General features: G+C 38.7%; 1 protein-coding gene across 1 annotated transcript in view; it reads right to left on the bottom strand.

The window, feature by feature from the left end:
- Positions 1 to 17,444, bottom strand: part of LOC143181142 (lachesin) — a 245,442-nt gene that overhangs the window by 93,263 nt on the left and 134,735 nt on the right. Inside the window, exons 4-5 of the mRNA XM_076381397.1 lie at positions 7,362 to 7,520; positions 5,601 to 5,729 (exon numbers count right to left, since the gene is read on the bottom strand). Of these exons, the coding sequence (XP_076237512.1) occupies positions 5,601 to 5,729; positions 7,362 to 7,520 (288 nt within the window). The remainder of the gene's footprint in view (positions 1 to 5,600; positions 5,730 to 7,361; positions 7,521 to 17,444) is intronic.

Genomic DNA, 17,444 nt, shown 5'->3' with positions numbered 1-17,444 from the left:
CTAAAAAGAAACCTATGAAACAGTTCATTTGGACACCATGAGTCACTTCAACCCAAAGCTGAGAATTCTAAAAATCCCTTTTACGACTGATTTATTGTGGGCGTCAGATAAGACCCTAAGCTTTACGAAACATTCAATAATTTCGCTACATACGTATCTACAAATATTATACAACATTTCAAACCTTAGCATAACAAAACTCGCCGACCTAATTCCACATAATAAAACATCAAAAGTACTCGAAAAACGCATAGCAAATAGTACATTTGGACACCATGAACCACTTCAACCGAAAGCTGAGAATTCTCCTTCCCCGCCAAAGAGCGAAAACAACTGGTCCAGAGGAACAATGAAGAACGAATCGCGGCGTGTAAATCAGTAAACGCGGCCTGGCCAAGAAGCCAACCACGAAAGCCGAGCTGGTCCCAGCGCTCGTCCCCCTCATTTTCCCAACAGATTTCCCGCTTCGTCCTCGGAGCTTCTGTCCCGCGAAAAATTACCGTCCCGCCAGCAGATTCACCAGCAGATTCGCCCGCAGAGGTCCGTGCGCGACGGCCATTAACTGTGGCCGCCGTGTCCAAATTAAAAAACGGCGACTTATAGCTCCAGGTCCTAGGCTCCTAGCTCTCCCAGCACACCGTAGATTACGAGCGATCGATAACGCGTGGCTTTGCGGAACGCTGCCCCCCTCTTTGATACGAGCACGAAGTATGCGTGCATGTTCAAAAATGAATGGACACGCTGCCGAATAAATGGGCCGCGTTTCGCGGCGACCGTTTATAAAGGATTGATTAAAGCGAGCCAAAGCAAAAAGGGGCTCCGCCGCGGGTGCAAAACTGCTGTATGTATTTCGCTGTCGCCTGGCCCTGCCCTGAATGTAGAAGCATTATTGGAACTGGGCCGAACGATGGTCATTGGTTTCAGGGGATAAAGAATTTCGTAGAGCTCCGCGGGAAGGAAGAGTCTGGAAGATCGATATTTGTTCTTTGGTAGTGAGATTTGAGTATCTGGGGTATTGATTCGTAATTGTATTTGCGGCACATATTGCGCCAGGTTTGTGACCTGAATTGTTAATCGAAGCAGATTTAGATAGGTATCGATAAATAGGTAATAATCTGAAAATTCTATGTCAATAGAAACAGATTTAGATATCGAGGAATAGGTAATAATTTGAAATTTTTTAATGCAAAAATCGGAATATTTGAAAGTTTGAAAATTTGAAAATTGAATATTTGAAAGTTTGAAAATTTGAAAATTTGAAAGTTTGAAAATTGAATATTTGAATGTCTGGAAATTTGACCGTTTGAAGGTTTTTAAATTTAAACATTTATCAGAACAAGTAGCTCTATTCGAGAGACTGTTTCGGAAGGAAAACCACTTTCCTCTAATATTTCACAATACAAAAACTTCGAAAATTACACTTTTCTTATCTCTCAATAATTGACTAAATCCGCATGTCAAAACATTACAGGAACGTCGGAAGTAATTGTGGAAAATTTTAAGATTCGTGTAACTGTAATACCTCAGTTCGTAACGCAATCTTATGGCCCTGGCGTTTCCAAGATTTAATTTTTCCTAAGTTCGCTCGAGGATTGGCGGCTTGTACGTGACCCTCGCCAAGTGTTTCATTGAGGGTCGAAGGATTAAAGCGACTATAATTGCCGAGCTACAATAACGTTAAGGTACCTGGTGAGGAAACGATGGACCATCAGGAGAGGGGGTTAGTTTTTTAGCTCGTAAACTTGTAATGTCATCGTAATTTGTCTGACTTTTTAATTAATCTTCCTTCAAGCACATAAAAAACAAGGAAACGTGCTCCAATTATCGCTCTTCATTTAATAATTCTTGATGATAATATCAAGGTTGTAGATCTACATCAATTATAAAGTAAAGAAGATTGTGTTGAGACGATGCAAGAAGCGGAAGTTGTTATACTTTTCCCAGAATCTATGTTAATAAATCATTAAACAAAATTGTAATCTAAAAATTCTGCTAAAATTATTTCATAACACACAATTGTGTACCACCTCCAACAAAGTCGACACAGAACCGATCCCTCTCATCCATCCACATTACTGTCTATGTGACAAATACTACCAATTGCACAAATTTCTGAATGCACCCCCACACATACTACAATGTATTCCAACATCTGCTCTGGACCCTTCATATTTCCCACAATAATTCGCTCCAGTAGTAAGTTAATGAGCCGCCTCAATAACTGCCAGAACAATCGGGGAACAATCCCCTCGTTACAAACCCTTCTCCCTGCCCAACCACCCGACGTTTCACGCGGGAAATTATATTTTCCTTCCGCGAATTTCTTATTCAATTCCAGCCTACGCCAGTAATGCATATCGCGGACAGAACTATTACATTATTCGATCGCAATTTGACTTCAAAGGGCTCGGGGTAATACTCGTTGACAAAAGCCTTTGCTCGGAGCACCAGCTACAAATGGAATTAAAGGACGCCTAAAAGGATAATCTCCCCCACGCATCCGCGGGGAGGCCCCACGGCAAAAACATCCCCCAAACCACCCCTCTGCGTCTCCACGCCCGAGAACGCCGTGCCCCGCCGCGTCGAGCCTTGAATCGCAATTCGACGGTTCTTTACGGAGCGACGCTAAATTAATTAGTCTCGTTTTAACTAAGGGGATAACTCCTTGGTTTTCGTATCCTTTAACGTCGCGGCTCAATTTTCTTACGACGCGGCACAGCCACCGGAAGATTGTGCCCCACGTGGACCCTCGTCAAGATGTTTTTACGCCCCTGTTCTGTCGTGTCCGCGACAAAGGGTGCGCCTTTTGCTTTAATTTTCGGATCACGAGCGACTTGGATCGGGACATTAATTTCGCTCGCGGGTGGCACGCGGTGGATCGTTCGTTTTTTACGCAGCCTCGCCTGGGGAGATTGGCAAGCCTCCCGCGCCTGCCTGGGAAATCGTTTTATGGCGAGATTGTTTATGTGTTTTTAAATGCAGAATGAGGGGCATTATTACTGGCGATATTTTTGTGAAATTTTTTGACGTTTATATAAATGACTGAACAGTGATCTTTTTGGAAAATCTGGGAAATGTACATTTTAGTAATTATGGTAAAGTACTGTGAAAGTTATTGTACAATAAAGAGCTTTTTAAGTGATTGTGTTTTAACTCATTAGGAACGACAGGAAAATATGAATGCATTTTATGCTGTTTTCGTGAGGGAATTCGTATAAAAATCACTTTGAGTCTTTTCGACTCGTGAATCTACCTGGCAAACATTGCCGAGTGCGCTAAGCTTGCTTTGTTCTCATAAACAAGTAAACTCGTAGCGGCAGAATTGACAAAGAATGTGCATGTCTGATGCATAAAACGAGTTATGCACCTTCGCATAGTTTCTGAGAACTTATCCTCTACACGATCCCAACTTCCGTGTTAAAATAATGAGAGCAACAAATAAGAACAGAATGATAAATAATCATCGAAATTAAATAACAAATATTTAACTCCCAACCAGAAATGTATAAAATGCACCATACGTAATCCAACAAAGCATGATCGCTGACGAGTTAATATCATCTCGGCAACCGAAGCTTTCCCTTAATGTCATTTCCCCAGTAATCAACTCTTTTAATCACGCGAGCATCAAAAAGGCCGAGTAGCACACGACATCTCAATAAAACGTCACTTTTATTAAACCAGAACTCCACGTAACTGGTCACTGGATCCAAATCTACATATATCCGTTAATTCGTTCCGTCCCTCGAAAAAGGAAACTCCTACTAATGAATCAGGAAAGTCTCTCTTTGATTCTGGTAAACCTTCATTTCGAAAAACCCAAGCCTAAGCTCCAATCCTTTCCATGAAATCACTCTACCCCTACAGTAAATGTCCCAGTAGTTGATCATGTCCCGATGGCTGAACATTAACGTTCATTTTATTTAATTTTATACCCAAGTTCTAATGTGTTAGGTATATCCAATTAGAAATAATACCATAGAAAAAATAATCGTGCTACCCTATATTTTCCAGATACAAGTGTACCAGCTCTGAACAGTACCTTGTGCCTGTCCCCAGTGATCTCGTAACCAACACTCCCTGAGCAACTCAGGAACAAAGGAAAATAAAAAAATGTTCAAACCCTGCGTTTCGATAACACTCGGGCTACGAATGAGCTGCAGGAAAGGGAACGGAAGAAAGAAGCGACAAAGGGTGGTGGCGCAACCCCTTACGCGGAAAGGCACGCGCTCAGTATTTAGGAGAAGCGGTAACGTAACAATAGGCAAGTACACGGGCTGGAAACGGTAATGGTGTGTCGCGGTTCGCCCGAGCTTACTTTTATGCCCCGCTCGGGCAGCTCTTCACCCTCCACGCCATCCGCTTTCACTCTTTCGCTCCCGCGCCATTTCTCTGTCCCTCTCGTCCCGACGTCCTCACTTATCTCCTCACCCCATGGCCCTTCATCGGGACGAGGCAGAGCGTAAGCAGCAAAGACTCGCTTTGTTGCCGGACACCTTTCTCTATTATTAAATTGTATGCCCTCTTCTCAATCCCTTTGCCGCGGCGACCACCTCCCTTTGCGGACGACGGAATGCGCATCGTATCGCGAAGTCACATCGTGTTTCACGCTTCCACACGTGTCTTAGGCAAAGGGAATACTCTCTGTTCATTTGTGCGCCTAGAGGACCGTCGATGGACACTGGTTCTTTACGAAACTGTCGAAGGCTATTAGATGTAACGATAACTGGATGTTACGATTTTTTAGTGGGGGGTGATTGTTTTTATTACTAAGAGTAGCGAAGTTCTCATTTCTCATATTTATGTGTAATATTTTATTTCGTTTATTTATTTCTATTTAATTCGTTTATCTAAATTCTGTACGCATTTTACTTCTCGTATTAAAATTCTTGAAATGAAATAGAAATTGAATGCAAGTATGTAGCAACTGGAAATGAGACAGATTGAAAAGAGAATTCACCATAGTGGTTTTTAAAATTATTAATGAACATTCGAAACATGTATGGACGAATCTGTGAGTCAGTGTATTAGTACATTTAATGATGGAGCTTTGTAGAATATAATGTGTCATAATTAATCCCTCTCCCCATTCCCTACGAATATTTTTTTTCTGTCTGAAGTGGGACGTACAGTTCATCCTGTATAATATTCACGGATTTGGTGATAGATCATCAGAAATGTTTTTCGTAATTCACAATTGTTTCAAAAATGACTGACAGAATTTTTTCATCGATGTAACAAGTCTATAAAATTTGCATGCAGAAATGAAATTGTGTATAGTTAAGAGCATTACAACCATTCAGACTAAATTTAATAATGGATTTTTCATGTAAAATTAAAGTCCGAATATTTTCCAATTTATACACTGGAGAACTTTCCATTCTCTCATTTAGCAATACAATTTTAATTTCAGATTTAACACAATTCAAATTGTCACCATGATTATTATCGAACAGTTGTCTAATCTAATCGTAAAAAATAATTAGATATACTTTTATCATTTTAAATACCATGCAGTACTCGCGGAATAAAATTTCGTTTTCCTGTAAAGAAAGTAATCTGATTATAACGATTGAAGAAAAAATTAAAATTTCACTCACAGTCAACGGAGACTTTGATTTGCTTGCTGACAGCTGGAGGTACACCATTGCTGGCGATGCATAAATAAACACCCATGTCTAATCTGGAGATCCGCGTGATTTCCAGCGTTTCGCCATTCCATTCCGGCACTGAAACCATTAAAAGTGAATGCTTTCATTTTGATAGACAATTCTGCTTTCTTAATTTCCTTCCACAACAGACGAAAGCTAAAAGCCACGAAATGAAGCGCTAATTGACAGACGAATGATTCCATTTTAATAAACAGGCAAAGTGAAGAGAAAGAAGTTGAATCTGTATTCATATATTATTCCATTCGCTCAAATAAAATTATTTCAAGAAGTTTGACAAATCGATATGACTCCTGTCGGTTTTAGAAACTGAAAGTTCATTACTGTATATGATCATCTGATTTATTCCATGCTATTTCTGAAAAGTAGAAGAGCATGTACTACGTAACACTTCCTTTACCAACCCATTCTTAATTAATTGACGAGCAATACGAGGGAAGAGGAGGGTTAATGAAATGAATAGTTTGTTTCATGTAAACTATTCCAACTTTGCGTTAATTTTATGTCAGGAACGTAATTCGTTTTTTCGTTATTTATTCAGTCACCTATTTCACAACTATCTAATATTTAGAAGGGTTCGTTAATTGCGCATGCTCTGTCCTAGTTAAACATTTCTTCAGCGCAAGTTTCCTTTCACAGTTTCTTTCAACACGATGATGCACCCTATCGTAGAATTTACAGCCAAAGTGAATTTTTCGTCCCTCCAAAGGCTTTAATTCTTCAACGCTTCAATTTTCACGGTGGCAAGTTTCAAAGGCTCGTTCCAAGCTGAACCGCCCCTTATTTATCTGCATAAATTAGTGTGTGCTACGACTCGTTAACAGGCGCGAAAAGAACTTGGCGATTCGTTTTTCAAATTCCCGCGGCTAAGATAATTACGCTACGTAATTTTTATCTAGTTGTCGTTAGCGGCATCGAATCTACGCGTATGCACGAACCCATTTCCTGAATCCTCGAAATGCGCGCTACGTTAATGAGGAACACTTTCCTTCGTCTCGCTTTTTTAATATTCGTCCTCTTCTTTTTGCATTAATCGCACTATCGTTCGCGTGTTTCCCTTTCACGAAGCAACCCTACCGTTCCCCCTGTGACAGCTTTTCCGGCTGACAGTTTTCCAGCCGTCACGTTTGATCTTAGGACAGAAGCCAGACGAATATCATTATTTTTAATTGCCGCGCACGTGTGACAAATCTATCGAAATCTGGCCACAAATCGACGCCAATGTTTTGAGGAAAAAGATAAATATGTCTTTTGTCTCGTTCTATGCAATTAGAATAGTTTGAAAACTGCCAATTGCTGGTTATTTACTAGGCTTAGAATATATAAAAAAGAATGCAAGTAAAGTTTCCATAAAAATTGCAGGATAGAGCACAGCAAAAGCATTGATATTGATGTAAAGTAAATGTCCCAATACCTAAACGCTTAAGAGACTTTAATCATGAGGTCCCAGAAAGTAAAGATACTATTTTATAACACTAGTTCATATTTTTAATTAGGTCACCTAACACATTAAAATCTAAACCAAAAATTGAATAAAATTAACGTTAGTGTTTAGATATTAGAACATGGTTAACTACTGGGACATTTACCTTAAACATCATATTTTTATCGAGTGAGAAATAGTAAGGGCTATACGCACGATGGACTACTAAAAAAAACAATAGACGAAAAAAAAGCGAGAAGTATATTCACCCGAATAAGTTTTGTTGATCGAGATCTTGGAACCATCATCCCTCTTCCAGCTTATATTTGGCTTCGGACTTCCAGTCGCTTTGCATGTCAGACTCACATTGGCATCCTCTCGCACAATGGCGTCCGACGAGGTCTGGTAGTCTTCTATGTTTGGAGGTACTGCGAACAAAAACATATTTACATATAATATTTGTCTGAGGAACAAGGTAACAACGAGGTGCTCTCACGTTCAACAACTGCAGAAATACAATTACGGACACTGTTAACAAGACCTATTCTATATCACGTACCACACAATCAATGCTGAACAGTAATTTCATGTTATAGATATGTATTCAGAGCAGCTACTGTTTCGTGTACTGCTTCCTCAGAATAATTTCAGTTATCTATATATTTATGGTCAGTGTTTAACTATTAACTAAATAAGCCGCTCATTTGCCAAATCGATTAACTCCACAAAACAAAAGTGTAAGTACAGAATATTAAAAACTAAAGATTAACACTAAAATGTAACAAAATTCCAAAAGTATAGTGAATTACTTTGGTCTCTCAACAAGCCAAATGTCCCCACTAAAATCTGACACAAATCTAGTAAAGTAATAATGGCTGTTTTGTATACGTAATCTCCTTCCTGACTCGACAGAAACTGACCAGCGACGACCTGCCCAAGGAAAGTCTACCAAAGAATCATCCTCGAGCCCTCGAGCCGTGTCAACGACGTTGCGGCAATCGTGCAAAAGAGCGACGCTAAAAGAACGAACGCGTCAGACGGGTCCAACAGCGGTCACAATAATAGAATTTGCATGACACAGAACTGTCCTCGAGTGGACCTCGGTCGAGAACGCTTCAAGAAACGGACCATCGTGCCCGAGGTGAGAAAGGAGAGGGCCCCCGCGAGCGTGGAATGGCATTCTTTCGTATGCAAATCGAATTCAAAGTTAAAGGGGGGAAAAAAAACGAGAGATGAGGAACGAGAGCTCAGTTCGACGAGGTTGCAAAGGGGTTGACGGCGATAGCGCCCCGGAGAGACCGAGGGAGTGAATCCAGTTACAACCGCGGAAACGTTCGAAAAGCGGTCTTCGAGGGTGGTAAGAGCAACCAGAAGGGCAAAGGAAACGAGAACTGCGCGCAGATAAGACGAGAAAAGGGGGGTGGGTGAAAGGGGGGAGGAAATCCCCGTTAAAAAGTCGTAATCACTGACGATAAGAGGCCTTTTCCGCGGGGAAAGAAATGTCCCCGAAGAAAGCGTCGTTGCCTCGGGGATGAAGGGGGTTGAAACGATTTCAACCCGGGGAAAGTTTCGACGCATTCTTCGCGCATGCATCGCGGAATTTCTACTGGGTTCGCATCCGATTCGGAGAAACTTTTTTTAAAGAATATTCTAGCTTCCTGATCTTTCTTAGTCGATGATTATGAGTAATTATGTCTTTGAATATTATGTTCCAAAGTTTTAGTCATTTATAAAATAATTATACATTAATGAAACACTGAAGAAAAATTTCGATGTTATATTCCAGGCTTCTCTTAAGATTTTCATAGTATTTCACAAAAATTCGATGTCGTTTTAAAATAATTGTTATTAAATTTAATAAAGCAAGACGTAGGTACTAAAGTATATCGCGATACTAAAGTATCTGTATACTTCAGGAAAGTGTCCATAGTACTTATTTGAAAGTTTTGCTCATTTAGTGTTTCTGCAGAATTGTTTAATGAAATTTCCAATGATTTTTTAAATGTTTGTTGTATGAATTTTTTCAAAATAGAGAATGGAATTGTGTGGATATTTACTGTAATTAGTATAATAGTTGTGCAGGGTTAATGAAGAGCATTCGCTTCACCTTCCACTAACTAGCTGTTCGTCGATAATTACTAAACCGATTGAGCGGTAGGATTATACGCGAAATCCTCGTGTACGCGTAATAACCGATCAAAAATCCCGTCTTTCATCCCAGCAAATGCTCATTAGGAAAGATGTGAACGGTTTATCGAAGGTAAATGCGATAACGTGGAATCGATATCGCAGCTACTATAACCTACCGCCAATGATTCAAACGATATTAACTTAAGTGGCTGTTACCGAAGCCTCGGCTGAATGAAATTTGTAGAGTGCTCGTTCTCTGACGTTCAAATTGTGAAAAAGTATTGTTAGCGGTGTAATCGAACGAAAGTAGTGTATATTTAACGAATGTGGTTCTTCAATAAATAAAACTTCTATTTCCACTTAAATTTTATCGATATACAACACGTTTAATTGTGATCCACCGTATCGACTATTAATTTTCATGATACAGAAATATCTGTTAGTTAAAAGGGAGTTAAAAACCGAGAACAGATTTAATAAGTGACTACTACCCTTCTAAACACAGACACGTCATACATTGTGAATAATATTAAATGGTAATTTGATAAATTTCTATCCGTATCAGGTTAATATTTTTCTCTTGAAGGTTTCATACTCGTAATGCATGCTGACGAATAAATACATAAACTAACTGGACATTATGTGTTTGATTTATTGAAGATACGCAGTTTCCATCTTGATGTTTACTGTTATTTATTTTCCAAACTTGTCGAACTTCCCTGTTAAACTCGTTCTTGAAATGCAAACTGTTTTTAGGATAATGTGAATATTTCTGAAATATTGAAGTACGAAAGTACTACTCGAGGTTTTCAAAACGATATAGAATTTTTTCTACATTTTTATGTAAACCTTACTTTTCCTTTCTTGCAAAACTGAATACTACCTTCAAATAAGCTCTGTACATTTCAAAAAGCTTCATATATTATTAAACGCAGCCACTGCAGGAACTACTTATCGATGTCTGACCACGCACGGTGCTATTCTACTTCCACGACTTTCCTAGCAGAAAAATCATTTTAAAATAATTTTCAGTAACGAATATATTGAATTTTCTCATTATACGTTTCTAATGAAATCGACTAATTAAAAATATGTATTAGATCATATTAGAATAATAGTAGAAGCGTAAATATTTGAGAACATTCGTCCTTATAAATATTAAAATTGGTTATTCAATATTTTATCATTATCCAGTAATCTCTAAAGAAAGAAATATTTCGCATTTTATAGAAAAATCCGATGATAGCCTTTGATGTTCTTAATTTAATATTTCATACATATAGCAATATAAATGGTAATTTCCACTATTTCTCGCCATACTCTGAAAATCCACATAATTTTCTGGAAAGGATGGGTAGGTAATAGTCTAGCTAAATCATTCTTTCCTAAAGCAACGATAAAAAGCGGGTAAGCAGATAATATCAAGCTGTAAGAGGGGCACTTTCGTGTTATTAAAATCGCATCAACGTAGATTCATTTTCCGCGAAAGGTTCGTGGCTCGTTAGTCCTGTGAGCCTTTCCTAGTCAGGAAGTGCACGCCATGTTTGGAAAAGATATAACATTAAAAATTACTGCGACGCCAAACCGGGAAGGGAAATATAAAATCAGCGGAGAAAGGAGTTCGCCATTGTACTCTTTTTGTAAGCGCAGCCCGCGAAAGAAAAAAGAAGTCCGTGTTCCCCAGTTTCTATTGTCTTTTGGCTTCCCGACCTTCATTAGTTCCAAATTGTTCTCGTAATCCTACACTTGTTTTTAATGAACATGATATTTAAACCAAGGAATTGCATGTTTTATTTTTAATTAATTCGCAACATGCTGATAAATGCTCTCTATGGAGAGAGTAATTATTTCATTGGTTGACTGAAATGATTACTTTTTAATTGTCTTGCAATTAGTAGGATATTATGTTTTATTATATAGTAGGTAGTTTTTTATTTGCGCGAGAATAAATATGCAAAAGTACGACATTAAACAAACTTGCTTTTAAATTGAACAGCGCGAAATTGGTGATTCGTGACAAAGAATGACGAATCAACGTATTCCAAGCCATTACACGGACGAATATGGTATCGATAATTGCACTGGAAATTAAGTGCGAATACATCTGTCATAGGCATTAGAACTGGGAAATGGAATTTCAGTTATATGTAGGTCAACGTTTAACCTCGATTTCATGAACTTCGAATGAAAAGGCACGTACTATATGTAAATCGAATTTCCCCCTTTCTTTGAGTGAGAGTACAGATTTGTGTATGACGAGTAAAAATCTATAGAAATCACAAAATTATATTCAGGTCATGTAGAAATTTAGCTTTCAACAAACCGAAAATTTTATTTGACTGTACGTGAAAACCAGCATTACGTAAAAATACAGAAACAGCTTAACATAAAATCGATTACAGTTAAGCAGCAATTAACAAGTAAATGGTTTAATCCCAAGCCCTGTTTATCTTTTTAATCGTTTTTACTCCCCGAATATACGAGCTCACTTTATATCAAAATCAATCGATAATTCATGCCCAAGCTTCCTAATGGGATGTATTTTATTCGGTAGAACACAGTGAAATTTTTCTAAGATTATGCGTTTAGCTATAACATTCACAATAAATTTTCAAAAAATTCAACTAAAACTAAAAATGATATGTATTAAAAACTACTTTGCACAGTCAAATAAAAATTAAAAACCTTTTACTCTTCACATATTTCTTACAGAAGTAGGAAACACTTCCTAAAACGTAACTTAAATGCTTCAACAGTGTCCATTATGAAGCACAATCGTGGGAACACGGCTTAATGCCGCGCACCCCCGCCTGGCAAATTTATTTTCAACCGATCCACAGCAGCTTTCGTTCCAACGGGGTGTGTTTTACGATCGCTCGCAAGAAAGCTTCGCTTATCTCCGTTGGAATATCCTTCACGAGTATCCTTCAATTAATACGACCGAGCTGCGAGGCTCGGGACAAAGCAGCTTAATTTGAAAGTCTAAATTCAATTCGAGCGTCTAAGCGTTCCCCCGTAACTGGACCAGCTAAAGCCTTCGCGATCCTCTCGAACGTATATCTCAGCCACGTGCAAATTCCACTGTCGACGTGTTATTTCGCCTTCAGATGAACGAGCGTGACGCCGTCGCGAGAATAAATAACGAAGCGGTCGCTTAACTCAATTATATCGCCGCCATATTACGGAAAAATATCCCATTAACATCGACTGATAGACTGACATCTGTCGTCTGCATCGCCGATCGTGACGTTGATCGAAAACGACATAGCGATTCGCATGATTACCAGACGTACGCATGGAACCGACGAATATTTCATCACCAGTCCCCCGTGTAACGTCTCTGACAAATTATTATCTTTTTCCGAGGGTTATTAGCGATCGATGAAACGCTCGCTGCCACCGACGAACCAGCTGCCGCTGTGAATATTGGTTTTTTATTTATTAGTCGCTTAAAGGATTCTATAATCGGCTTGGAATCTCGGGATTATATGTAGGAGTATGGTGGCTCACAGATTTGTTCGAGGATTATTTGAATCACGTGTCTCGATCGTAACAAGATTTTATTTCTTGCATGAAAATTAAGAGAACTGGAAAAGAGTTAAACGTGAAAGCTGGAGATGCGTAGTAAATTTCATAATTAATTTGTCATTAAATCACTACACATATCTGGATTATATATATTTCTAATAGGATTTATAATTGCATAGATTTATGAAAATTCTAATTTTAAATATTTTCACTAGACTTCTTTAAACCTTCGCATATTTGTATGAAAGAATAAAATAGAATCAGTGAACACAGTTACCATAAAACATCCATAATAGAAAACTCGGTTCATCGTGTGTAAATTAAACGAGCGATAATTGCAAATAAGTGCAGCATATTGCATTCCATTCGTAATGAACTAACACAAACATTATCATCCATTCACGCGAGTGACCTAAAGAAAATATGAATAAAAAACTAAATGAAAAATGTAAAATAATATTACTTCACACACAGTTTTTACACCAATTACGTGATACTCTCATCGAATACGCGACGATCGACTGTGATTTTCTGCGCGAAAGCTTCGCTGATCCGATTCGCGGATCAAACTCGCGATATCGGGCAAAAAAGAGACAGGGCGAAAGAAGCAGAAGTGGAAAAAAAATGAAACGCGAACGATTGGGCAACAGATACCGCGAACCGTCAATATTGAATCGTTTTGATGGAAATTAATCGGGAATATTCATATCGGCTCCAGTGGAACGCGCGTATCATTCGTGTAACAATTTCGGTTTGGTAACAGCGGTAATCAAAGCAAAATATTCATGGGACGTGCGATTATCGTTCCTTCGAAGATCGTCTCTGATGACTCATTACTGTTCCATTCGCGATAGCCGTTTGTCCGTTTAATGTTAATCGACGGAATTACCGGTAATTAGCAGTGAAATTTTCCTTGATTACCGACCGCGTGAAATTCACATATCGCGTGAAACCTGTGTATTATTTAACGCACGTTCTACTACTAAAGTTCACCGAGACGCGCGAAACGCGCGGTCGTTATTCTAATGCAAAATCATGTTGCCCGGTCTGGTACTGAATTGCCAACTTCACGTTAAATATTTCATATGGGTCATGGCATTTTGGTGCAGTCCTAGTAGAGACGGCACATTTGCTTCTGACCCAGCCTGCATATGGACATGAGAAATTTATTATTTTAGTAACGTAAATAGATTTTCGCGATCGTTTACACTGATACGTTTTATCTACTCATCCATATTGCAGAGACGCGTTTAATTTCAAATATCTCTATAACAAACTCTAAAAATATAATTACTATATCTCTCAGAAAATAATTTTTCGGGGATCACAAAATTTCCAAAACCTTCAGTCACAATAATTGAAAAAAAAAAAAAAACCATCCCAGCACTTCACTAGACTCGTTCAATCAGCTTTAAGCCTGATGCACACCAGCGATATTTAACGCACGATCTCGTTGCGATCATGTATCTGTCTTCATTGTTTATAATTAAGAAAACAAAGAAAAACATACAAAGGATCGCTCGTGTGTATTATTCCTTAAACCATTATCACAAAAAAATGAAATACATCGACAAAGGATAATCACTCATACGAGTAATCAGCTGCGCAAATATCGCAAGGGTTCAGCATCCTCCAGCAATCCAGGCGTTCATTAACATTTATCACGGATTGTTTTACAGCCACCTGGTCCAGCAGGTGTCGCCCGTTAACGCGTAAAATCATCAACGCTTTTTCCCCTTCGTTTTCCCATCGAAACGCGGACATCAATGGTCCCAAATGCATATCGGCCGATCGTAAACCCGCGGCCTCTCGCATGCAGTAAATCGATCCTCCATTGACCGAACAGTCGTAATGATTCTTCGGGAAAAGGGGAGCCAGGGCGACAGGGGTTGGCTGGCGTCGAGGGCGCGGAAAAAAATTGTCCCCGCGGGATGTACGACGTAATGTGAGACAGAGGAATGGCGACGGCAACCGAACGAGCAAGAATATACGATAATCGTTAACCCGGAAGCTGCAGCGTCCTCGTGTTCACGTATCCACTGTAACCAAATATCGAAAGTGTCTGTTCATCGATAGGAATCGCGCGTGTCCCAGTTTCGGGGCAAGAATCCCCTTCCGGCGATTCTATCGTCGCGATAACGACCTTAAAATGCTGGCAAAAATATTCTGGATCCCCCTGGATCGCGGGACTCGCTATCCTTGTCTGCGATTTTCCGAGGAAAATTGATTAACGTCGCGATAAAAAGTATTTTATTTAACAGCTCTCTGCTTTTTATGCTTCACGGTTGGACGTGAATTAATGATCGTTTTTGAAGAATTTTTAGAGGGAAATTGGGAGGGATTATTGTTTAACTTGAATCTCATTGGAACTTCCCTTTGAAATTTTCGATTGTAATTCTTTCGAAGATATTGCCAGAGAAGTGCGTCAATTATTTTTTAGACGATGGGAATAAAAATTTGCGCCGTTTTAAAAGCGAGACTTTTACATCGATGGAAAATATTAATTATATAAAATTTGAAGCGAGATTTCAATAGGACGCGATAATTTCGAGCTTTTTCGCGAGGAACGTGCGAAAATTATAATCGAAGGGGCACTTCCTCCCAGAGGGATGGCAGCCTATCGTAAAAATACGAGTCAAGCACGGCACGTATCCAAGAATCTAATAATTGCATTTTACAATCAAACAAAAGAACCATTTACATCTCATTAGCGCGTCCAGTGGGCCGTTCGAACACGTGCACCTCGTCTGTGCCAACGTTGTCGACGCGAAAGGAAAAAAGAGGCAAAGAAGAAAAGTGAAAGAAAAGTACTGTATATATGACGACTGATCGATACCGCTTATTAGCGATTAATATTTTTTGCGATAATCACGGATATCACCTGGGACGCGTATGCATCGCCGTTAGGAATAATTTGCATCTCGTATCGCACCTCGTGGTGTGATGGTTATTGCGATTCCCTAGTGATATTTCGATCCCTCTTTCGAACGACATCCTAATGCATTTTCAAATGAGTCGTTAAGCGGAGAACATGTTAATTTACATTATTTTCATCGGGAAGTACATGGTTGATAAAGTGAAAATTAGAAGCCTGTCATTCTTTAAATTAACTGAAATATGATACTTTATTCGTTTAACGATCATCTAGCTCTTTAAAAAAATGCAAAATTAATTTAATAATTTTCTATTAAAATTATATCGATACCTCAGTATTTTAATAAATTTTTTTCGAAATTTTAGTTATGTAACTCTTAATGTACTGCAATGTTACGAAATAGAAGGCGCAAGTAGAGAAGCTCAGTATGGTGTCAGACACACATAAAAATCGACATAGGTACAGAAATGTTTTGTTCAACTATTCATAACGAAAATTGAAATTTATAGCTGGCGAGTACGCAATAAATAAATAATTAAACAAACCCTCATATCCGAAGTAAACGATTCATTATTAATATTCAATATTAGAGTTTGCATATAGTGACGCATAACGTGACAAACGTATCATCGTTAATTTTCGAGCACATACCGCAAGGCATATTTCCCGTGCGATGCGTTCATCGGAACAGAACTGATTTCTATGTCACACGAGAGAGGCAATCAAAACAATTGACCAGCACCTAATTAACACAGTAATCATGCGTAACTGGCAATAACGTTTCTGCGGTCAGCGTTATTGCTATTTATCGATTGCAACAATCACCGTTCGTGGGCACAATTAACCTCGAAAATAATAATTCCCGACTTAATAAGTGGATCTTTTGGAATAAAATCCTAGGAAATTTAACACAATTAATTAATAAAGAAAAGAGCAAAGAGAGTTGCAAATAAATTACCCCTATCGTTTCGCGAAATTTTCTGTCCTATCTCGTTATCGGAACACCAAATAATCGGGACTATAAATAATAAGAGCACCTGATCCATAAAGCACCGAACAATTATTCGAACAGTCGGAAATTTATTCGCTGAGTTATCCCGATAAGATGCGCAGCTTTCGGTTGAAATAGCAGCGGGCACCGTTTGGTCTTGGGTTCGTTCAGCGTCCTGAAACGCAATGTGAAGAGGGTCGTCCTACATATTCATATACAAACTCCCACCGAATATCAAATTGGCCCTTCGGGCGCTACGTATCGAAACACCCTGTCGAAATGAAGAATAATATTATATTTAAAGCAAAAGAAAATCTTTGGAACTTCTTATCAATGCAAAAGTTGCTTCAATTTTAATTCAGTGCTTCGATCACATGTCAATTGCTTCGTTAAAAAAATGATTGAGTACATTATAATTTACTTTAAATAAGGCTGAAAAAATTTGATAAAATTTGTTAGCAATAGCATTAGAAGCATTATGAAAAGTAATTGATCATGAAAATTGTGAGAAGAAGATAGATGAAGATTTAGTTAACAAAGTTGAGATTAGTAGAAACGAGTTATTTTGATTAGCAATGTAGCACAGAAGCGATCGTTTTGATTGCTACAGCGAAAGTGTGAAGCTTAGGTAATCAATGTTTATTTAAGTGAGAGGGTGTCGACCCAATTTCAGATCGAACTCCTTGATTCGAGTTTTGGTATTTTCAGCGAACATACGACAGGAAAGGGATATCTGCCCTATTGTCGGTGACTTTATGAACGATTTGTGACCCACGATGGGAAAGAAGCGAGGGTTAAACGGAAATTCACTTGACCCTTTTCTAGAGT

Source organism: Calliopsis andreniformis, chromosome 6 (genome assembly GCF_051401765.1).
Source record: "Calliopsis andreniformis isolate RMS-2024a chromosome 6, iyCalAndr_principal, whole genome shotgun sequence".
NCBI lineage: Eukaryota > Metazoa > Arthropoda > Insecta > Hymenoptera > Andrenidae > Calliopsis > Calliopsis andreniformis.
This window is presented reverse-complemented; position numbering and strand designations above follow the sequence as displayed.